This window comes from Schistocerca americana, chromosome 3 (genome assembly GCF_021461395.2).
Source record: "Schistocerca americana isolate TAMUIC-IGC-003095 chromosome 3, iqSchAmer2.1, whole genome shotgun sequence".
NCBI classification, from domain to species: domain Eukaryota; kingdom Metazoa; phylum Arthropoda; class Insecta; order Orthoptera; family Acrididae; genus Schistocerca; species Schistocerca americana.
The window spans coordinates 767083517-767108828 of NC_060121.1; the positions used below are offsets into that span (position 1 = coordinate 767083517).

General features: G+C 45.0%; 1 protein-coding gene and 1 pseudogene across 1 annotated transcript in view; one reads left to right on the forward strand and one right to left on the reverse strand.

Annotated features, from left to right (window-relative positions):
• Window positions 1–25312, reverse strand: part of LOC124606383 — a 302259-nt gene that overhangs the window by 234606 nt on the left and 42341 nt on the right. Inside the window, exon 2 of the mRNA XM_047138364.1 lies at window positions 7219–7353. Coding sequence (XP_046994320.1) covers window positions 7219–7342 — 124 coding nt within the window. The 5' untranslated portion in view covers window positions 7343–7353. The remainder of the gene's footprint in view (window positions 1–7218; window positions 7354–25312) is intronic.
• LOC124607611 lies at window positions 2254–2371 on the forward strand (annotated as a pseudogene).

Sequence of the window (25312 nt, forward strand, 5' to 3'; positions counted from 1 at the left end):
ATTCGATTCCCAGTCCTGCACACATTTCCAATTGTCACCGCTAATTTCGAAGTCCCGATGCAGTTGACATAAATAATTCCTTCCCTTTCCTTTCTTCCCCTCTAATTTATTTATATAAAGAGGAGACTGTTACAACCAGAAGAAAATCTCTCATCCGCCCTATCCTCTGCTACGCCCACGCTGCCTGGATCTCCGCTCCTCCTACCTTTTACAAATCCCTTCAGAGCCTTGAACCTCATGCTCTTTGCCTCACCTATCGCATCCATCTTCCATCCCCCCCCCCCCCCCCGCGGATCCTGTACGACCTTATTCCGTTCCCCCAACTCCTCCTTTTCCTCGAATGGATACGGATCCTCTTCACCTCCTGTAAACTCGATCCTCCTCAGCTGCTTGTCTCTCCCATCCTCTCCTGCCCCCGTCCACTGCCGCACCTGTATTTCCACGTCCCACCTGCTCTCCATCTCTCCACTCTCCATTCCCTCTCCCAAGGTGGCTTCCGCCAGCTCCTCCTCCCTGATGATGCCCTCCTCCCCTCCATCTATCCCTCCTATCAACTTTGATACTCCCTCCCTCTTCCTGTGTTTGTTCCTATGGCCACCCTCTCTCCCTTCTCTCCCCCTTCCCACCCTCCTCCCTTTCTCCCTCCTCCTCCCCCAGGCTTCCCCTACCCCCATACCTTCATTCCTCCCACCATCTACTCTGCCATTGGCATATCTGCTCTCCCCTCTCCCTCCCCTATCACCTTCTTCCCCTCTTGGCAGGTCCCCGGGCTTGCACACGTTAAGTGGACATTCGCGCGCCGGAGACCATCGCCATCGTTTTAGTGTGTGTGCCGTCGTGTTTGTGCCTCAGTGTTTTTCGCCGCCCACGCTCCATCGTTCACGTGTCGTCTCCATCATCAGTGTCTGTGTGCAGTGCCAACAGTTTCTTTAGGTGTCTTTGCGTGTGAACGGCTACGTGTTATTTGTTTCTGTGTCTACTGTTTTTTGCCCCCCACTTTGTTTTGTATCTTCTGTGTCTCCATTGTATTTTCTTTTTAAAACTTGTGGCTGAAGAGCAACGTAGTATGCTGCTGCCAGCCCACCTTATGTAAGGTGTTAAATAACAATAAAGAAAAAATGCCAGAATATTGGGAAAGAGCACCTCAGCAATGGTGAAGATGGTCGTCTGTTCACGTAATACTGTCTTCGGCATTTATGGAAAGTGTATAAAGAGCAGTGACACCACAAGTAGGCGACAAGGTGTTGAACATGCACCCGTCATCACAAAACGTGGAAATCGGAGGCTTGCCCACTCTGTAAACCAGCGTAGGCGGCGAACTACGGCAGATCTGACGACAGAATTCAGCGCTGGTGCAGCCACAAGTGTTATGGATCACACCGTTCAGAGCACCTTGTTGAACATTAGCAGACGACTCATACGTGTTCCCACGTTGACTCACCAACATCGTTAATTACGACTACGATTATAGTGAACACGGTATCCTCGAGATTGTATCATGGGTCAATGGAAACGTGTATTCTGCTCTGATGAATCACGATTCTTACACCAGTTCGACGGTCGTGTCCCTATACTGCTGCTCCGAACATACCATGCCACGGACGTAGACTAGTGGGGATATTCATCTGTGCTTCCAGGTAGCAGTTGAAGACACCAGGACATCTGTCAACTATGTGAACATCATTGCGGACCATCAGCATCCCTTCATACTTGACGTATTCCCCAATGGCGATGGCATCTTCCAGCAGGACAACTATCCGTTATAACATTACAGGTCGGGATTGATCTATGAGGTCTTGAATATCTTATTTGTATCTGTCCGTAGGTATGGAGAAATGGAGAAATTGAGATTTGGGGGATTTCTTTATATAGTTTTGCGTGATTAAGTACCAACGCTATGCAAAGCTGTCATTTAGTTACGTGCGATTTTAGATCTGTTATGTGTTACTTTCCGATAATAACTCATATTTTTTCTGATTACCGTTAAAATATAATGACGATAAATATTAGAGATCATTTGGAATAATATTTTAATAACTATGTAGATGACGTGACGTCATTCGTTTACTCTTAGAGAAAAAAAGAGTGGTAATTGTGCGTTCATGGGCAGTCAGTGTCGGGATCAGTGATTACGATTCCAAAAATAATTGATTGGACGAAGTTCAATTGCACACAATCGTGTAGGGCGAATTATGATCTTGAAATTGGCTGTAGATGTCAAGACTGCTTCCGCGCCGCCGATGGTTTGCTTTGGGCAACGGCCTTGCCGCAGTGGATACACCGGTTCCCGTGAGATCACCGAAGTTAAGCGCTGTCGGGCGTGGTCGGCGCTTGAATGGGTGACCATCCAGGCCGCCATGCGCTGTTGCCATTTTTCGGGGTGCACTCAGCCTCGTGATGCCAAGTGAGGAGCTACTCGACCGAATAGTAGCGGCTTCGGTCAAGAATACCATCATAACGACTGGGAGAGCGGTGTGCTGACCCCACGCGCCTCCTATCCGCATCCTCCACTGAGGATGGCGCGGCGGTCGGATGGTCCCGGTAGGCCACTCGTGGCCTGACGAAACTAAACTAAAATATGGTTTGCTTTAAACTCGCGAAAATACAATTTACGCAAATTCTTAACTATCGCGAGAGGGTAGAATATCTTAGGAGCCATTATGAAGGACGTAAGTTTGGATAGAAAGATCATTTTCAAAATCCAATATAAATCCTGTTGACCGAACTAGCCTAGCAACCCAAAAGCTCATACGTGGTTATCAGTAGAAACAGTGTACTATTTTTCATGCACACGTTTACACTCTACATCGGGGTGTGGATGATCTGTGGGCGCGAAATAAACATTTGAAAGCATTTGATTAAATTAAAAAGGAAAAATATAAAGAAGTTTATTCGTATATTTTGTTATTTCATGAACAGTGATATTTTCTTATAGTGGTGTAGAGCCTTACGTATTATTAATATTGTGACAGACTGATCGCAAGTGCTCTCGTTACAAGTCGAGTTTTGGGCCTGATTAAGAGTAGCTGGTTCTTAAAGTCTCAAAGGTTAAGTGAAGAATAATATCACACTTAAATAACGCAGCATCGAAACCCACTGTCTTTATACTATATTAAGCTAGCTATTCCGGAATCAGGTGATACTGTGTCCGTGTAGTTGTGTGTTGTCGACAACAAATAGGTAAACACTAACATAAACATTTCTCATGCTCTGACATCGACGAGGGAAAGAAGAGACGACAACGACGACATACACGTATACATATACAAACGTTATACGTGGCGACTTACAATACAACTGTGGTGTCACCGCGACACCACACTTGCTAGGTGGCAGCTTAAATCGGCCGCGGTCCATTTAGTACATGTCGGACCCGCGTGTCGCCACTGTGTGATCGCAGACCGAGCGCCACCACAAGGCAGGTCTCGAGATACGGAATAGCACTCGCCCCAGTTGTACGACGACTTTGCTAGCGACTACACTGACGAAGCCTTCTCTCATTTGCCGAAAGACAGTTAGAATAGCCTTCAGCTAAGTCCATGGCTACGACCTAGCAAGGCGCCATAAGCCTTACATAGTTTGATACTTACCGTATAAAGCATGTCTCTACAAGAACGTTGTAAACCAATGAAGATATAAAAGTTAAGTATAGCAGCTACGTACCTTTCTTGCTACCATTCACTACTTATCCTGTTCCAGAATTCACGCCCGTCTGCGTTAGATAGCTTCCATTTCGGCCTCCTCTATCTACAAGGTGTTGACACATTTACCAACACATCAACAACAACACTACGGACGTCAGGGTATACCGTGTCACTAGGCCAAAGTCGTGCTACACTGGTTTGAAGAGAATGACAATGAGGTCATGTTGATGCTTTAGTCACTAAATTTGCCGGATCTGAACCTGATGGAACACAGCTGGGACGCTATCAGATGTCAGATCCATGCCCACAAACCACCAGCCCGTAATTTAGGCGACGCGCGTGACCTGTGCGTAGACACGTGGTGCTCCGGAAAGGTATCAACGACTTGTCGAATTCATGCCACGCAGAAACGCTGATGTATTGCGTTACAAAGGCAGAGCAACACGGTATTAAGCAAACGGGTATAGTGTTTTTGGTTTAACAGAGCATGTGCGATAACGTGAGAAACGCTAGAGTGCGCACGGAGGCACGCTTCTTGGCCAGTGGAGCAGTATACCGTAGAAAAGAAGGAAGGAAAAGAAGATTGTACGCAGCAACTGATCTGGTAGGCAGTGGCGAAACGGGGATCTCATATTTCTTTTGCCGTTAGTGCCGAAGCAGTTTTATCAGTTCGCAACAAATGATTCTGAGCAGGGCTGCTGCTATTCAGTATCCATGACTTGTTCCCCCTTTCTTCAAACCGACACTGAACTTATTCGTTTGTCTGTTTTGCGGGCAGGATGCGAGATTGGCTCGTGAATATCACATATCATTTCTTTTTTTTTCTTTTTTTTTTGTTGCGAGAGAGGTGGATAGGAGAGGTGAGGATTCCGTCGATGGACCATACATTGTAGTGCGCATCCCACTCTGCTACAGACTTGGGGAACGATAGGGGACGGAAGAATTTAAAACATTGGAGCTCACTGATGTCATTGTAATTCTGACACAGACAGCAAAGGGGTTCGGAATGCATAGTGTGTAGAAAACAGGTTGCAGTAAATGTGAACTACATGTAACGAAATGTATTCGAATTGAATCAGGCGTTACTGAAGGAATTACATAGGGAAACGAGGCATTAAAAGTCCTAGGTGAGGTATGCTGTTTGGGCATATCGAAATAAGTGACGATCACCAAAGTAGAGAGGAAATAAACAGCAAACTGGCAATCGCAAAATGGTTCAAATGGCTCTGAGCACTATGGGACTAAACTTCTGAGGTCATCAGTCCCCTAAAACTTAGGACTACTTAAACCAAACTAACCTAAGGACATCACTCACATCCATGCCCTAAGCAGGATTCGAACCTGCGACCGTAGCGGTCTCGCGGTTCCAGACTGTAGCGCCCAGAACCGCACGGCCACTCCGGCCGGCGGCAATCGCAAGAAAAGTGTTTCTGGAAAATAGAAATTTATTGATCTCGAATATGATTCAGATCTCAGGAATTCTATTCTGAAGATCTTTGTCTGGATTTTAGCGTTGTATGGAAGTGAAAAGTGGACTGTAAACAATTCAGACAAGGAGACAGTAGAAGCTTTTGAAACGTGGTGCTACAGAAGAATGCTGAAGATTAGGCCAGTATGTGAGGTAACTAATGAGGAGATACTGAAGCGAAATGGGAAAAAAGACATTTATGGCACAATGTGACTTAATGAAGGGATATGTTGATAGAACACATTCTGAAAAAAAAAAGGAATCATCAGCTTGGTTATGGAGAAAAGTGTGTATGTGCTTCCGTGGGTAGGGAGAGGCGACAAGAGTGGAACAGAGTAGCAGTTCAGATGGATGTAGGTCACGGTAATGATGCAAAAGTGGAAAGATTTGCGGAGGACAGACAACCATGGAGAGCTGTAACTAGCCAGTCCTTGGAATGTAGACCACTACAACACGGAAGAAATTCAGCTTTGTCCTCAATGAAACCATCACGAGAACGCTATTTAGTTGAGTCAAAGTAACAAAAGGTTTGATTGCGTCAACTTGAGGAGACTTATGCCACAGCTAGGTAGGTGGGTAGAACAACGGGTTACTTGCTGTTCAAAATTGCTGTTTCTGGCATAGCCCTTCATCAGGACGTCTGCCAAAGAAAAGTACAGCATCAATGACACAAGCTTAATTGACAGAATTCACTAACAGTAAATTTATAAATGTTGTTACAAAGAATTTTCAGAAAGAAGACATACCAAAAACAGTCTCCATTAAAAATATAGAGTCACATGTGTTGTCAGTGAGCAGCAGTACTCAGTTATTAGAAAGACGGCACGACAAAGTTTAACCAGGAGAACTTGGCATCAGGTGGAATGAATGAAAAAGTATGCATACAGAAACAACAGAACAGTCTGATACTGAAACAAAAAAACCATAGAAACATACAATACATATTGATTCATGAGTCGTCTGTAATTTTAACAATTTTTGTTCCTGCCCCTCTTTCCCTTCCTGATACCCTTTCATCTCTTTCCTTACCGGTCCTAATTGTACCATTTATGGTTTCTGCACTCTTGTTACATTATTGTTTTTATTATGTATATTTAGGTTCAGCGTTAGATCTCTGTTCATAATTCTGTATATTTTTGCCTCATTATCAAGTTACACATTTACTTATGCGCCCGCAAACAGCGCCACTGCACCAACTCATTGTCCCCTCCTGCCGGTAGTATCTGTCAGTTAAGTTTTGTAACGGTGTTAGTTGAATCTTGTTTGCTTTATGCACTGTTGTTTATACTCCTATTTTTATAATGTTTTATGCTCATATTCAGGTCTTTGTTCCTATTATGCACCTTTTGATTTCAATATCATGTTGTTCAGTTATTTCTAGGGGCACAATATAGCTCCACTGTTCTTATGCATTCACACCACCTAGTGGAAAGTTGTCGTAGTTAAATTTTGTGGTGTCGTCTTTCTATCAGTTGAGTACTGATGCTGACGACTGAACATGTGACTCCAATCTGGTATGAAGACTGTTCAGCTATATTTGTGTTTATGGCTCTATTCTTTTCGTCGGCAGATTTTCTGACGAAGGGCTGTATCCAAAACACGTCACTAACTAGTAATTTTTCAACAGCAAGTTATCAGTTAACCTAGCGAGCTATGCATCAGTGGCATAAGGTCCCTCGAGTTTACGTCATGGTTGCAGGCCTGCTGCGCAACTTCATGTCGCAACAAAAATTTAATTGCGTAAGATTCGACGCCAGAATCTGTTAACATGAAAGTTTACTGGGTACTGTACCGCGTCCTACGGTATATCAATGATAGTTATTTAAGGTATGACGCTGTACCACACCCAGAAAACATTCAAGTTAGCTGTCAGTTGTCGAAAAGCAACCTTTATCGTTCCTGCCACCTCCGCAGCGACCTGTGTTGTAAGCCATAGCTTCCTGCCCACGGATAGCGACACCCCCGGACAAACCGCAAGGCATTCAGCGGCCAGCGGGGTCCTGGGAGAAAGTGCCGGAGCAGATGAGGTGACGCACGCTGCGGCCGTTATGCAAGTGTGGCGCGGCGAAGGCGGACTTTACATAAGACAGCCACGCCACTCCTCACCTGCGACATAGGCGCGGCCCGGCAGCGTCAGCAGGGCCTGCGACGTCTCGCACCCGCCAGAGGCTGCAGCCAACCCTCCGCCGCACACCACCAACACAGCCACCACCACCACCAGCCGCCCCATCACTGCCGCACCTGAAACACGCATACAAAATACGTCACCTCTGTGGACAACGAATGCTTCTGGATAAAATAATTCGTTTATAATTTACTGAAAAGAATCCGCAAAAGTATTCTTCAGAGTGATGCTATTCTGAGCAAATTAACACTACATGTCGGTCTAAACACTCTGCATTTTACAACATGACGCCGCATTTCTTTTAAAGCTGACGCACTGTGGTTACATTTAGACTCTGCAAATCACGTTACGGTGTGTGGTTGGGGGTACTCTGGTTTTAAGAGTAACCGTCAGGGGCGACGTTAAGTGGATTATGACATAAAACAAATAGTAAGGAAAGCAGATGCCAGACTGAGATTCATAGGACGAATATTAATAAAATGCAACTCATCAACGAAAGAAGTGGCTTACAAAACACTTGTTCGAGCGGTTCTTGAATATTATTTATTGTTTATTTTTTAACATGAACCATGAACCACGGACGATGCCGTTGGTGGGGAGGCTTGCGTGCCTCAGCGATACAGATAGCTGTACCGCAGGTCTAACCACAACGGAGGGGTATCTGTTGAGAGGCCAGACAAACGTGTGGTTCCTGATGAGGGGCAGCAGCCTTTTCAGTAGTTGCAGGGGCAACAATCTGGATGATTTACTGATCTGACCTTGTAGCACTAACCAAAACGGCCTTACTGTGCTGGCACTACGGACGGCTGAAAGCAAGGAGAAACTACAGCCGTAATTTTTCCCGAGGCCATGCAGCTGTACTGTATGGTTAAATGATGAAGGCGCCATCTTGGGTAAAATATTCCGGAGGTAAAATAGTCCCTCATTCGGATATTCCGACTCAGGAGGACGTTGTTATCAGGAGAAAGAAAACTGGCGTTCTACGGGTCGGAGCGTGGAATGTCAGATCCCTTAATCGGGCAGGTAGGTTAGAAAATTTAAAAAGGGAAATGGATAGGTTAATGTTCGCTGTAGTGGGAAATAGTGAAGTTCAGTAGCAGGAGGCACAAGACTTCTGGTCAGGTGAATACAGGGTTATAAATACAAAATCAAATAGGGGTAATACAGGAGTAGGTTTAATAATGAAAAAAAAAATAGGAATGCGGGTAAGCTACTACAAACAGCATTACTGTGGCCAAGATAGATACGAAGACCACGCCTACCACAGTAGTACAAGTTCATGTGCCAACTAGCTCCGCAGATGACGAAGACATTGATGAAATGTATGATGAGATAAAAGAAATTATTCAGATAGTGAAGGGAGACGAAAATTGAATAGTCAGGGGAGGCTGGAATTCAATAGTAGGAAAAAGAAGAGAAGGAAACGTAGTAGGTGAATATGGAATGGGGATAAGGAATGAAAGAGGAAACCGCCTGGTAGAATTTTGCTCAGAGCATAACTTAATGATAGCTAGTACTTAGCTCAAGAATCATGAAAGAAGCCTGGAGATACTGGAAGGTTTCACATAGATTATATAATGGTAAGACAGAGATTTAGGAACGAGGTTTTAAATTGTAAGACATTTCCAGGTGCAGATGTGGACTCTGATCACAATCTATTGGTTATGAACTGTAGATTAAAACTGATGAAACTGCAAAATGGTGGGATTTTGAGGAGAAGTGACCTGGATAGACTGACAGAACCAGAGTTTGTAGAGAGTTTCGGGAGAACATTGGGAAAGATTTTACAAGAATGGGGGAAAGAAATACAGTAGATGAATAATGGGTAGCTTTGAGAGATGAAATAGTGAAGGCATCATAGGATCAAGTAGGTAGAAAGACGAGGGCTAATAGAAATCCTTGAGTAACAGAACAGATATTGAATTTAATTCATGAAAGGAGAAAATACAAAAATGCAGTAAATGAAGTAGGCAAAAAGGAATACGAACATCTCAAAAAGAGAGATCTACAGGAAGTGCAAAATGGCTAAGCAGGGATGGCTAGAGGACAAATGTAAGGACATAGAGGCTTATCTCATTAGGGGTAAGATAGATACTGCCTACAGGAAAATTAAAGAGACCTTTGGAGAAAAGGGAACAACTTGCATGAATATCAAGAGCTCAGATGGAAACCCAGTTCTAAACAAAGAAGGGAAAGCACAAAGGTGGAAGGAGTATATGGAGGGTCTAAACAGGGGCGATGTACTTGAGGACAATATCATAGAAATCGAAGAGCATGTAGATGAAGATGAAATAGGAGATAGGATACTGCGTGAAGGGTTTGACAGAGCACTGAAAGTCCTAAGTCCAAACAAGGCCCTGGGAGTAGACAACATTCCATTAGAACTACTGATAGCATTGGGAGAGCCAGTCCCGACAAAACTCAACCATCTGGAGAGCAAGATGCATGAGACATGCGAAGTACCTTCATACTTCAAGAAGAATGTAATAATTCCAATCCCAAAGAAAGCAGGTGTTGACAGATGTGAAAATTACCGAACCAGCAATTTAATAAGCCACAGCTGCAAAATACTAACACCAATTCTTTACAGACGAATGGAAAATCTGGTAGAAGCCGACTTCGGGGAAGATAGTTTGGATTCCGTAGAAATGTTGGAACAGTCAGGCAATACTGACCATACGATTTATCTTAGAAGATAGATTAAGGAAAGGCAAACCTACGTTTCTAGCATTTGTAGACTTCGAGAAAGCTTTTGACAACGCTGACTGGAATACTCTCTTTCAAATTCTGAATGCGGTAGGGGTAAAATAAAGGGAGCGAAAGGCTATTTACAATTTGTACAGAAGCCGGATGGCAGTTACAAGAGTCGAGGGGCCTGAAAGGGAAGCAGTGGTTGGGAAGGGAGTGAGACAGGGTTGTAGCCTATCCCCGATGTTATTCAATCTCTATATTGAGCTACCAGTAAAGGAAACAAAAGAAAAATTCGGAGTAGGAATTAAACTCCATGGAGAAGAAATAAAATCTTTGCGGTTCGCCGATGACATTGTAATTCTGTCAGAGACAGCAAAGGACCTGGAAGAGCAGCTGAACGGAATGGACAGTGTCTTGAAAGAAGGATATAAGATGAACATCAACAAAAGCAAAACGAGGATAATGGAATGTAGTCGAATTACATCGGGTGATGCTGAGGGAGTTATTGGGAAATGAAACGCTTAAAGTAGTAAATGAGTTTTGCTATTTGGGTAGCTAAATAACTGATTATGGTCGAAGTAGAGGGGATATAAAATGTAGACTGGCAATGGCAAGGAAAGCGTTTCTGAAGAAGAGAAATTTGTTAACATCTAGTATAGATTTAAGTGTCAGGAAGTCGTTTCTGAAAGTATCTGTATGGAGTGTAGCCATGTATGGAAGTGAAACGTGGATGATAAATAGTTTAGAGAATCTTTCGAAATGTGGTGCTACAGAAGAATGCTGAAGATTAGATGGGTAGATCACATAACTAATGAGGAGGTACTGAATAGAATTGGGGAGAAGAGAAATTTGTGGCACAACTTGTCTATAAGAAGGGCTCAGTTGTTAGGACAGGTTCTGAGGCATCAAGGCATCACCAATTCAGTATCGGAGGGCAGCGTGGAGGGTAAAAATCGTAGAGGGAGACCACGAGATAAATACACTTAACAGATTCAGAAGAATGTTGGTTACAGTAGGTACTGGGAGATGAAGAAGCTTGCACAGTAGAGTGTAGCTTGGAGAGCTGCATCATACCAGTCTCTGGACTGAGGACCACAACAACAACAACAACAACAACAACACAGGGTGATCTACCAGCTTGGTAACTAAGTTGATCAAAATGTGGTACATAATTAGATTTCGGAAAGGAAAACAAATTGTACTATATTCTTAAGAAGAAATTGACAGATGAAAGGAAAGATTTATATAATAAGAGGCCTCTCTATTTGGCTATTTCTAGTGGAAGATCTGTCTCTCCTGTATTAGCATATTATATTCTACTATGGTTACTACTACATACATAAAAAAAAGTTTTACATCACCTCGGTTCCGAGAGTTCCGGAACATGTACGGAAAATTGGAGTAGAGATCAACATAATCATCATTTCAAACGGTTCAAATAACTCTGTGCACTATGGGACTTAACATCTGAGATCATGAGTCCCCTAGAAACGGCTCTGAGCACTATGGAACTTAACTGTTGTGGTCATCAGTCCCCTAGAACTTAGAACTACTTAAACCTAACTAACCTAAGGACATCACACACATCCATGTCCGAGACAGGATTCGAAACTGCGACCGCGGCCGGTTAAATATCATTTCCGCCCTCTTTATTGCTCATGAAAACCACACGTTGCGACACCTTCAGAGGGCCGGCCGCGGTGGCCAAGCGGTTCTAGGCTATTCAGTCGGGAACCGCGCGACTGCTACGGTCGCAGGTTCGAATCCTGCCTCGGGCATGGATGTGTGTGGTGTCCTTATGTTAGGAAGGTTTAAGTCGTTCTAAGTTCTAGGGGACTGATGACCTCCCATGGTACTCAGAGCCATTTGAACCATTTGAACCTTCAGAGATAAATATCATTTCCGCCCTTTTTTTTGCTCATGAAAACCACACGTTACGAGACCTTCAGAGGTGCAGGTCCAGATTTCTGTACACACCGGTACCTCTAATACCCAGTGCACGTCCTCTTGCATTGATGCATGCCTGTATTCCTCGTGGCACACTATCCACATGTTCATCAAGGCACTGGTGGTCCAGTGTCCCACTCCTCAACGGCGATTCGCCGTAGGTGCCTCAGAATGATTGGTGGATCACGACGTCCATAAAGTCCTTTTCAATGTATCCCAGGCATGTTCGATAGGGTTCATGTCTGGAGAACAAGCTAGCCATTCTTGTCGATTGATGTCGTTATCCTGAAGGAAGTCATTCACAAGATGTGCACGATGGGGTTGAGGATTGTCGTCCATGAAGACGAATGCCACGCCAGCAGGCTGCCGATATTGTTGCACTATCGGTCGGGGGATGGCATTCACCTACCGTACTGTCGTTACGGCGCCTTTCCTGACCACCAGCGGCGTACGTCGGCCCCGCATAATGCCACCCCAAAACAGCAGGGAACCTCCACCTTGATGCACTCGCTGGACTGTGTCTAAGGTGTGCAGCCTGACCGGGTTGCCTCCAAACACGTCTCCGACGATTGTCTGGTTGAAGGCATATGCGACACTCATCGGTGAAGAGAACATGATGCTAATTCTGTGTGGTCCATTCGGCATGTTGTTGGGCCCATCTGTACAGCGCTGCATGGTGTCGTGGTTGCAAAAACGAACCTTGCCATGGATGTCGGGTGTGGAGTTGCGCATAATGCAGCCTATAGCGCACAGTTTGAGTCATAACAGGACGTCCTGCGGCTGTACGAAAAGCACTATTCAACATGGTGACGTTGCGTTGCTGTCAGGGTTCCTCCGAGCCATAATCCGTAGGTAGCGATAATCTACTGTAGTAGTAACCCTTGGGCTGCCTGAGCGAGGCATGTCATCGACAGTTCCTGTCTTTCTGTGTCTTCTCCATGTCCGAACAACATGGCTTTGGTTCAATCCGAGACGCTTGGACACTTCCCTTGTTGAGAGCCCTTCCTGGCACAAAGTATCAATGCGGACCCGATCTAACTGCGGTATTGACCATCTAGGCGTGGTGCCTACGCATGACAGTACTATTTGTTCCTACATTCCCTTCCCGCTTTTGCCCGCGCCATTAGCAGGAGAGGCGCCTCGGAACGGTGACCTCGAGCCTCGTCTTCCTGAAGGGCATTTGTTATCTTCTTGAATATTCCTCATGACCCCGGGAACCTTACGAAGTAGGGATTTTAGTGGTCGCGAGAGTGCTACGGAGATGCTCAACAACTACAGGGTCAGCCATTGGAAGTAGGGGTTGCATCATAGATAGGTTTACTATTCAAATCCTGAGAGAGTAGGTTTGAGGAAGATTAGGACCACATATTACTTTCTCCCACATTCGTCTCGCGGAACGACCACAAGGAGAAAATTCTAGAAATTAGAGCTAATAAAGTGGTTTACCGACAGTTATTCTTCCCATGCGCCATTCGCGAATGGAACAGGGACCAAGGGATCAGTTTGTGGTACCAGAAGTACTCTCCATCACACATCGCCAGGTGTCTTGTGCATTATTGATGGAGATGTAGATGTATATCATTTCTTGGCTTCACTGTTCCATTGGACAATGGTGTGAGGTAAGATCGACTGTCGATAATTTTCCGTATGACCTCTAATTACTCTAATTTTTTCATCGTGGTTATTTCACGAGACGTATGTGGTAGGTGGTAATGTGTTGCGTGACTGTTAGTTGAACATTCAGTCTCAGAATTTCGACAGAAACCCGTCCGTGATACACAACGCCTCTTTTGTAGCGATGAACGCTGGAGTTTCATGAGCATCTCTAGCGCTCTTAGGCTGCGGCCACACTTGCGTTTTTTTGAAGCTGGAGGCTCAGCGTCTAAAGAAGCAGCTTCAGAAGTCGCCAGGTGGTGGCCACATTCAACCGTGTCTATACACTCCTGGAAATGGAAAAAAGAACACATTGACACCGGTGTGTCAGACCCACCATACTTGCTCCGGACACTGCGAGAGGGCTGTACAAGCAATGATCACACGCACGGCACAGCGGACACACCAGGAACCGCGGTGTTGGCCGTCGAATGGCGCTAGCTGCGCAGCATTTGTGCACCGCCGCCGTCAGTGTCAGCCAGTTTGCCGTGGCATACGGAGCTCCATCGCAGTCTTTAACACTGGTAGCATGCCGCGACAGCGTGGACGTGAACCGTATGTGCAGCTGACGGGCTTTGAGCGAGGGCGTATAGTGGCCATGCGGGAGGCCGGGTGGACGTACCGCCGAATTGCTCAACACGTGGGGCGTGAGGTCTCCACAGTACATCGATGTTGTCGCCAGTGGTCGGCGGAAGGTGCACGTGCCCGTCGACCTGGGACTGGACCACAGCGACGCACGGATGCACGCCAAGACCGTAGGATCCTACGCAGTGCCGTAGGGGACCGCACCGCCACTTCCCAGCAAATTAGGGACACTGTTGCTCCTGGGGTATCGGCGAGCACCATTCGCAACCGTCTCCATGAAGCTGGGCTACGGTCCCGCACACCGTTAGGCCGTCTTCCGCTCACGCCCCAACATCGTGCAGCCCGCCTCCAGTGGTGTCGCGACAGGCGTGAATGGAGGGACGAATGGAGACGTGTCGTCTTCAGCGATGAGAGTCGCTTCTGCCTTGGTGCCAATGATGGTCGTATGCGTGTTTGGCGCCGTGCAGGTGAGCGCCACAATCAGGACTGCATACGACCGAGGCACACAGGGCCAACACCCGGCATCATGGTGTGGGGAGCGATCTCCTACACTGGCCGTACACCACTGGTGATCGTCGAGGGGACACTGAATAGTGCACGGTACATCCAAACCGTCATCGAACCCATCGTTCTACCATTCCTAGACCGGCAAGGGAACTTGCTGTTCCAACAGGACAATGCACGTCCGCATGTATCCCGTGCCACCCAACGTGCTCTAGAAGGTGTAAGTCAACTACCCTGGCCAGCAAGATCTCCGGATCTGTCCCCCATTGAGCATGTTTGGGACTGGATGAAGCGTCGTCTCACGCGGTCTGCACGTCCAGCACGAACGCTGGTCCAACTGAGGCGCCAGGTGGAAATGGCATGGCAAGCCGTTCCACAGGACTACATCCAGCATTTCTACGATCGTCTCCATGGGAGAATAGCAGCCTGCATTGCTGCGAAAGGTGGATATACACTGTACTAGTGCCGACATTGTGCATGCTCTGTTGCCTGTGTCTATGTGCCTGTGGTTCTGTCAGTGTGATCATGTGATGTATCTGACCCCAGGAATGTGTCAATAAAGTTTCCCCTTCCTGGGACAATGAATTCACGGTGTTCTTATTTCAATTTCCAGGAGTGTAGTTTCTTTCAGCACAACGCGTCCTTGCGACCAAAGACGTGAATGTTGCCAGTAGCGTTTCAGACTTGCCTGGGTGACATCGCAGCGTTGAGAAATGAATGTATTAAGTAAACCATCTGCAACAATAATATGTACTGCATTGTTACTGATTCGACGGAGACGACGTAGACAAAAAAGACGTTTTTAAATTCATCCAATAATCGAGGACAGATCAGAGAGGGGAACATTCAATCTGCTACACAACAAACTTAAAGGAAACCCTGAAAAGTCTTTTGAGTACTACAGGATGTCTATTAAGTCATGCGAAACTCTACTGTCCAATGTGCCGAATGCTATTACTAGAAGAAACACTCGACTACGTGAATGCATAAGGGCTGAATAACTATTAGTTACTCTGAGGTAAGTGAAGTTTTATTACTTATTGTAGTATTTGTTTACAATGCATAAAAGGGCAGGATTGAATCTTCCGATTTTTCCTCGAAGATCATTGTAGGTGTGCTGCTTGTGGATTGAGATGATTGTTGGTCACTTTCAGCTGTAATTCTAGACGGCTGTGCATGTGTGTAGGACTGAACCAATTGTAAATATTTCAACTGAAAATCCATCTTGTCAGCTGGGCTAAAGTTCTTAATAAGGGGCATTTGCGAAAGTAAGAACATTTCATTTGTATCGTTAGTTCTAGGTTCTTTTGCATGTGATTGTTGCAAACTCGTTTCCAAAACGCCCAACAACTTTTTTTCAAACACGTCCTGTTTTCGTTTCTTCAGAAATGGACTTCCTTTCTCTCTTTGCGCTGTGCGAGCAGGGGGAGAGGCTTTGGATGTAGTATGTTGTATTTCAGGTGTCGAGTTTGCTTCTTGTTGTGCAGTGTTGTTGTCAGCGTCTTGCGAACTTTCTGCTAGATCGACATCCATATTCCCAGATGTCCTGTGGTAAAAAGAGAAAACTGTAATTGTCCACAGTAAAATTTTATAATTTGTGGCCATGAATGGCTGAGTCTGGAACTTAAAAATGCACGAACATTATAAATACGGAATACGCACTCTCTTCCTACACATAAAGATGGGGGAAATGACAACTGTTTGTGATAAATGTAATGTTTCCTTGGTGTTGATGACTCTCCACTTCTGCCATCGTGCATTTTCACATTTTTGTAGTGGCAGTCCTTAATGCTCTTCCACTTTTTTGCACATCCTTCCCTACAAACACTTAATATAAATATAGGTTCTACTTTTAACCCATTATCAATGTTTCATTGTAGATATCTCGCAACTGGCAATTCAATCAGATCTCTACACTTCCAGTTTTTACTTGGACGTTCAACAGTTTCAAAGATTATTCGAGAGACATGCTCAGGTATCTGGGAAACAATGCAAGGCCAATATATGAAAAAATTAACTGCTGAAGATTGGTTGAATATTAGTTTACAGTTGAAAAAAAAATCCAATTTTCCACATTGCGTGAGATGTATTGATGGTAAGCATATTAGAGTGATCAATCCATGGGGATCGAGTAGTGAATACTTTAACTACAAGAAGTATTTTTTAATAGTTATAATGGCAGTAGCTGACGCAAGTTACTGCTTCAGATATATAGATGTTGGGGGCATTGGACATGAGGGAGATTCAAACATCCTGAAAAGTACTAATTTTGGCAAGAAACTCTATTCCAACAATTTACCATTACCATCACCAGCCCCCGTACCAAACGATACATCTGGTTGATTACTGGCATATGTGTTTCTGGCAGATGAAGCCTTTTCTCTGTGTGAAAATCTTCTGAGACCATACCCCAGTAAGATCATGGCCAACATTAAAAGAATATTTAACTACCGTTAATCGAGTGTTGGGTGGTACGTGGAATGTGCATTAGGTATTTTAGCTAATAAATGGGGTATATTCCACCGTCCGATTGACGTCGATATCGATTTGGTTGACATCATTGTTAAAGCCACTTGTGTACGGCACGACTTTGTGAGGGAAAACGATGGGTACAACTTTGAGGTCACGTTATCGTGTCCTTTGGACAGCATTCCGGCCCAGTGGACAAGAGGGACTGCGAAAGGCACACACACAAGAGATCAGTTTGCTGAATATTTCTGTTCTACCGCAGGTTCTGTACCCTGCGAAAACCGATACGCAAACATTGCTGAGTGAAAATGACTGCTAGCAAAACAAGACACCTTTAATATTCTACAATAAAGTTCATATATTGTGACTTGTTGTATTTACTTAATTTAACAAATGTAATTCACCAGATGTCTTTCATAAAATTTAAATATTTTATTGTATTTTTGATCTTTTATACTACCCAAATTAAATGTTTTTACTACACTTACCTAAGGCTTCTTTTGTTTCTTTGTCCACGTTGTCCCAACCTTCACCAACAACATTAGATGTTACAGCTGGCCAACCGTCTCTTCTTTTTTGTCTGTTTTTATAATCCGCATTTTGAATGTCGTATAAAAAAGGTCGAGCTTGAACTTCTAAAATGATACTTCGCTATCAAGTTCAATTTTTTACATCTCACACTTCGAAAAAACTGTAATGAAACACCTGACTACACACACTACCTTGTGTTGACACACTGCAAAGTTACTACTCAGTTCACGTGGGAACGCAATGTGAGAAGTGTCTTTTGACGCAGGGAATGGGCCCCGGCCCATCTGACTAGCGTCTGACTTTGAGGATGCGCCTTCCCGTCGGACGTTGGCAGAAAAAGACACTGTGAGTGGCCACTACCTGTCTTCTCCAGCCTGCCTATAACTATTGACGCTGAGCGTCCAGCTTCAAAAAACGCGAGTATGGCCGTAGCCATACACTTAGGCTAGGCGCAAATTGAGAAGTGTATAGCACGTGTGACGTGACACTAGACTACAGCGCGACACGCACGTGCCGCACGGGTCCAGCGCATATTGCGACGTGTACACCGTACTTCGCACGCGCCGACTGGCGACGCTCTGCGCTGGCTGAACCGAAGTGCGCGCAACCTCTTATCTTTCTCAAACGATTTTACAGAAACTATTCTCTGAAAATATATGATTTTTGCCTTACTTGTAGCGTTATATGTCAGCTTCGTGCCCATCACCTCGCTAATGACCATTCTTATTGTGATGTACACATTTTAGTAAGACACTACGCAAAATTCAAAAAGTTTGCAACGAAAATTAGGGGTCGCTATGATTTTGCGTTTGGTGCGTATTGCACCATATGTTGCTGCGTATGAAATTTAGTTAACATGCTGAATTTTTGTTTAGACTTGGGAGGAGGTCTCTATCTGCCTCCGATCCCGAGAAAATGGATCCCATGTAGCGCGCTCACTTCCGATCTCCCGCCCGCGAGAATAAAACACTCGCAACATCTCTCGTATCTCCTAAAGCGCTCGAGACATCGAAACGAAAGTTTGGCGAATGATAGCACACAAGGAGGAGAGACTTATTAAACACACGGAACTTTCTTATCTATGGCGATATATCACTACTTATACTTCTTTTTTTATTTATTTCACTCCAGTGACTAATATTTTAAGAGTTACCGACAGCTAGCGAAACAAGAGCTTCCTAGTATGAAAATAAACATGAAATTTCTTCTTTTATGTTACTGCAAACCGATACTATGAGGTTTTTCGTAAGCTATTGAGCTCTGTAATTGCCAATTACTTGTTTAAATAGGCCCTACGTTTCGGAATTCTGTCTCAATAGCTGCTGTGAGATGAGTTTGGCAAATTACACTGTGACAAAGAAAGTACAATTAAACCAGTCACCAAGAGAAATGTGGCCTTTACTCATAAATGGTGATGCTTCTTCGAATGCGAAAAGGTTAACAACTCACACAAAAACAGATTGGCAATTCTGTTGGAATTTTGGTGGAATCCCAGTAACCCATCGTATTTTTAACACTGAGCGACGGGAATGGAAACTTACCAAAGGATTTTATTCCTTCTCTTGCTCTGAGCAGTATTAAAATAATGACGAGCGTTCCTTCAGGCGGAATGATAGGCACATGCCAGATACTGTTCACTCACCTAGGGCTTGCCAAACTGACAATGCGTGATCGCGAATAAAATAGTTATTATTGAGAAAAATAAACAATTGATCTGTCGCACAACACAATGGTTAGTGTATTGTCAGCAGCGAAGGATAATGCGCGCGCAGGAATGCACAAGTTAGCCAAGTGTGCCTTGTGAGATGGAGTTCGAAAAACATTGTCATGAAAGTAGATCTGCCTTTGTCAGCAGCACATTTCAACAAATTAAATATATCTAATCATAACACTCTTTTAAGATATTCCTACTTTCGTAATAATACCGACCATTTTCTTCATTTGTGTAGCCTGTTGTTGTATAATTAGTTTATTAATGCTGATAATGTCCATGCAACAATTGAAATGCTTTTTCTCATCACGGCGAACCAATTAAAACATTGTCATTTGTGACTGATTTTCGACTGTTTCTAGCTTGCAGTGGAAATATGTTGTTCACAAGCATGTAGTACAGTGTGTCGTATTACATTATTACATACATATCAGAGTAATCACAGTGAAACTTATATACTTCAGATCTTGGATGCTTTTTACCACAAGAACAAAGGGATTACACCTGTGGAGATTATCCCTTTCTAAATTTTTTTAACAGATCGTACAGATACGCTAGCTTACTAGGCAGCGAGAATATAACCTTGCTTTACTTTCCTGCCTTGATTCTTAATCACATGATTTTATAATATTCCTTGCTTCCTTATTCACTACCCTCTGTCCCTTATTGCTATCTGAAAACATCACGGAGGCATATGGTGCAATTTCCAGCGGCCAATGGCTCATCAGTTACTGAAGTATACATTTTTCTTGACAGAAGAAAAACAGAACAAAACTATGCAGATATAAATAACAGGAAAGTATACCGTGCTAACGAAGAAAGCTGGAGCGTTTAAATGGCGAAAAACGAAACACTATCCAAAGGCATTAAAATTCAGTACACAGTAAGGCAAAATTTATCGTATTGGCAATACTACCACTGCTGATATGCGCCGTTCCGATGTGAGCATATGGCTGGGCTACTTTTCCGCTCCCCTCCTCAAATTTCCCACGACGCTAGCGAGGCAAGCGCGACGCGCGGCGCGAGAAACTGTGCCTCAACCACAACGCCGGGCGACCTGGCGCAGGCGCGTGTCGCGTCCCAGTCGCGTCCCAGTCGCGTCGCGTCGCAATTTGCGCGGTCCCATTTGAAACTGTGATGTTACAAAAAGACGCGCTGCGCTGCGTCGCGCCACACGCGCTATACGGGTCTCAATTTGCGCCTAGCCTTACTGAAAGACCCCTTGGCGAAACGTGTCGCTCCTGTCTAGAGCCTGTATAGCGGTAGAATGACTCATGCATGCACAGTGCAAGATGGTATGAAGCGGGTTCAGTCGAGGAAGTAGTTCTAATTTTCATCGGCTAGAGGACAGTAGTGCTCAGAGACATTCATGAAACAGAAGGCCGAAATTCTAAACCTAGCTTTCAAAAACTCGTTTACGGTAGAGGACTGTGGCACCATTACCCCTTTCAATTATCGAATAAACGCAAGGATGGCTGACATGGTGTTTAGTGTATCTGGGATTGTAAAACAGTTAAGATCCTTAGACGCCAAGAAGGCATCTGGCCCAGACGGTATCCCCGTAAGATTATATGTTGAATATGCTACAAATATTCTTATCCATCATCTGTCTGAGAACATCGGAACAGCGGAAAGTTCCACGGGACTGGAAGGAGGCCCACGTCATAGCAACCTATAAAAGGGGTAGAAAATAGGATGCACATAATTACTGACCAATTTCACTGACATCGATTTGTCGTGGAGTCATGGAACATATTTTGCGTTCAGACATAATGACCTTTCTAGTCTCATATGCAGAAACCAGCACGGGTTTAGGAAACAGCGGTCGTGAAAGACACAGCTGGCCCTTTATGAGCATGATATACAACAGGTTCTAGATACCGGCTCCCAGGTTGATGCCATATTGCTCGACTTTCGAAAGGCGTTCGACTCAGTTCCGCACTGTCGCTTGCTCCAAAAAGTGCGCGCTTACAGTCTATCCGATGACACATGCGGTTGGATAGGAAGTTTTCTAACAGACGGGGAGCAGTATGTCGTCCTGATCGGGGTGACCTCAACAGAGACAAGCGTAACTTTAGGTGTGCCCCAGGGCAGGGTAATAGGTCCGCTGCTTTTTACGATTTACATAAACAATCTGGTTGATGGTATTGACAACGGCAATAGACTGTTTGCCGATGATGCTGTAGAAGTAGTATCGCACGAAAGTTGTGAACAAATCAATGAGGATTTGCAGAAAATAAATGCGTGGTGTAGTGACTGGCAGTTATCTCTCAATATTAGTACGTGTAAACTACTACGTATAACAAGGCGAAAATCCCCATTAATGAACGAGTACAAAATAAATGCCCAGTCTTTGGAAGCGGTAACATCCGTCAAGTATCTGGGTGTGACTATTCGAAATGATCTCAAATGGAAAGATCAGTTTACACAAGTAACGGGTAAGGCGAACTCAAGATTGCGGTTTATTGGTAGAATCCTGAAGCTCTGCAGTCCTTCAACAAAGGGAATAGCTTACAATACGTAAGTTCGTCCAGTCTTAAGAGTATTGTTCGTCCACCCTTACCGCTTGGGTCTGATTCAGGAGATTAAGAAGGTCCAAAGAAGAGCGGCAAGATTCGTGACTGGTACATTTAGCCATCGTGAGAGAGTTACAAATCTCGTAGAGAATTTGAAGTGGGACACACCTGCAGATAGACGGGTCGCTAAACGGAAGGGGCTGCTCACTAAATTCCGAAATCCGATCTTCACCGAGGATGTAGAGCATATATTATTACCACCAACTTTCAAATCGCGCAATGATCACCATTTAAAGATAAGGGAAATTGGAAATTAGAGCTCGTACTGAGGTGCTCAGACAGTCGTTCGTCGCTCGCGCGATCCGCGAGTGGAACAGGGGGGGGGGGGGGGCGGTGGAATATGACTTTGGCGCGAATTGCGCCTTCCGCCACACACCGCTTTGTGGCTAGCGGAGTATATATGTAGATGTACGAAAAGCCCTCAGTAGCTGGCGTAAAGGGTGACAATAGAAACACAGCTTCCCTTGTGGCGTCCATTTACGCACACCTCGCGTTTGGGAACGACAGTTTACAGTGCGATGCACAACAGAACGAAGTTCTTGGGAATCTTTGTTATTGCTAACACCTACCGGACAATTCAACCCATCTCTAAGGACACCTCGCATCTGCAACTCAACTGAACGGGATCTGAGCTCTTTGAAGTTTTGTGCGACTCCAAGTTCTGCTCCAGTGCACAGGGTGGATACACCAGGGACGGATAAAAGCCATGCGACGAAATATGAACTTGATCTGAAGCAGCAAAAGGTGTTTATACTTTCTGAACTGTTTCACGCCCTCCTGTGGCGTGATCAGTGAGGGAGGAGGGATGGCGACATTGAGACATGCATGGATAAATTGCAAAAGTGTCCCACTGAGACCCCCTCCCTCCCCCAGTTCAGCAACATGCTCAGTGCCACCTGCACGCCTTCGTCAAGCACTTTAAAAAGGTACCTGTACAGAGACAGCCCTTTACCGATTCCTAGGCACCTGTGGGCAGGCAACCCCTTCAAAACTACCCAGATTCCATACGCTCGCAAGCAGGTGCTAGAACAGCAGCGTAGTGCTACTGAGCTGAAGGCGTTGAAGTGGTGCCTGCCTGCAGGCATCTAGGAATTAGTTAAGAGTTGTCTCTGTACAGCTACATTTTGAAATGCAACAATGCGCAAGCGTGGCATAGAAGGTATTGCCAAACTGGGAGTCGGGGGGGGGGGGCAGGGGGGCGGAAGGGTTTTATTTAAGCATGTTTCAATGGCATAAAACCTCCCCCCCCCCCAAACCCTTCAACCCGTGGTCACGCCGCAGGAGCGTCAGAAACAGTAGGGCTGGAAAAGCACAAAGCTCCTTTGCTCCTTCAGATCGCGATCTAATTTTGTCGCATGGATTTTAAGCGTACGTAGCGGTTCCACCACGTATACCAGGGCAAAACTTGCAGTTGCACTATACTCCGAAGGGTCACATCACGTTCAATGGGGTTGCCGGCCAACAAATGACGTTAGAGAAGTGTTGAATCGTTAGTGAGGTATCAGCAGTACCAAAGATTGTCGACAACGTCGTTCTTTTGCACGTTGCACTGTAAACTCTCATTTCTGACCGCGAAATGTGCCTAAATGAACATCATGAGAGAAGAATTAGTTTCATTGACCCGTTTATGCCACCTCCTGAGACCTTTTCGTGTAGATTCTGAGCGGCGGTTGGTCTGAAACGTTATCGTCAGTCATGCGTAACAAATTAGCTTGTTTTCAACTTTTGGCGTTACAGATATCTTCTCAATCACAAAAATACCAGGAGAGGAGGTGATATGCAGTTTATGTGTGATGGAAAGCGGCGGAGTGTATTACGACCTTGCCATCTTGCGACACATCCACGGATCCCTTGTGGAGAACTGTGGTGAAATTTGATGTCAACGTGACACCGTTAATCCACATTACACCTGACAGGAACTAATGAACTCTGCTGGCATTCTTTTCGGATGTTTCAGCTCAGCGCCTTGGTGTTTGAAGCCTCGCCGATTCCATAGTTGACGTCGCACGGCGCCACGCTTTTGCATTATTGCAGAGGAAAGCCTTTGAGCCAAATTTCGTACTTCTACGTGCCAGAGGGGTATTGTGACGGGGTTTCAAAAAAACTGCCCCTTCAACTCGTATGTATATCGTAAACAATAAAGACCATATAAAAAGCCCTTGGTGTACTACAAAAAATAGTTTTACATCCGACGATATCTTCTGATAGAATAACGAAATGATTTCTATCTCTTACAAAGTCTCGAATCTAGTCACAAATCTGTTCTGATGCTCGGAAAGCTTGTATTTAGTTCACTAAACGACGTTGCTGAACTGTATGGAACATGATTATATAAAAATATACGTGTAATCGATAACAAAGAAATTAAACTAATGCGACACGTGAAATTTTAACTCTCATATACAGTTATTTTCGCTGTACACATGGCGTACGCCCGCCCAGTTAGCCGTGCTGTCTAACACACTGCTTTCTGGGCGAGAAAGAGCGTCGGTCCCCGTGACGAATCCTGCCGGCAGATTAGTGTCGAGGTCTGGTGTGCCGGCCAGTCTGTGGATGGTTTTTAGGCGGTTTTCCATCTGCCTCGGCGAATGCGGACTGGTTCCCCTTATTCCGCCTCAGTTACACAATGTCGGCGATTGCTGCGCGAACACCTTCTCCACGCACGCGTACACCATTGTTACTCTACCACACAAACATAGGGGTTACAGTAGTCTGGTGTGAGACGTTCCCAAGGGGGGAGGGAGGGTCCAGTGGGGGCTGAACCACACAATAACAATGAGTTCGGTGTGGGGCGGCGGAGGGGTGAGTGGACTGCTGTAGCCTGTTGTGGGGTTGTGTACCACTGAGGCTACGGTAGGAACGAAGCCTTTCCATCGTTTCTGGGTCCCCAGTTCAATACAATACAATACATATGGCGTACAGCGGCTGGCTTGATCTTGATGTGTTTTTACGATTGGTCGGCTTAGTTTTCATCTCTAGACACAACCAGACCCACAATAAACTTGAAACCGCCTCTCTTGCATATTACCCATGACCATCCTAGCGTACTGCGATCATTATGTGGACCTCTTATTAACTGCGAGCTTCCTCTCTCATTGTGTTCTATTTGTTGCTCTGTAACGTCAACCACCTTTATGCCTAATTGTAGCCGTCATTCACATAGTCCAGTTGTCCATTGTTTCCTGTGTCTGATTCGTGGTTTTCTTTTTCCAGCGAGAATAAAATCGAACGGTTTTACAACCCATCAATGGGTGTCCGTTAGAATGCCTTTAGCTGCCCACGTAAGACATTCCTTCTCGAGGACACCGAGTCCGCCAGTCTCCAGTGATTCACCTACATCTGAATCAATAATTTCCACTAAGATGTTTTGCTCAAGAGTAGAGAGAATACAAAAGTCTTGTTTGCAGC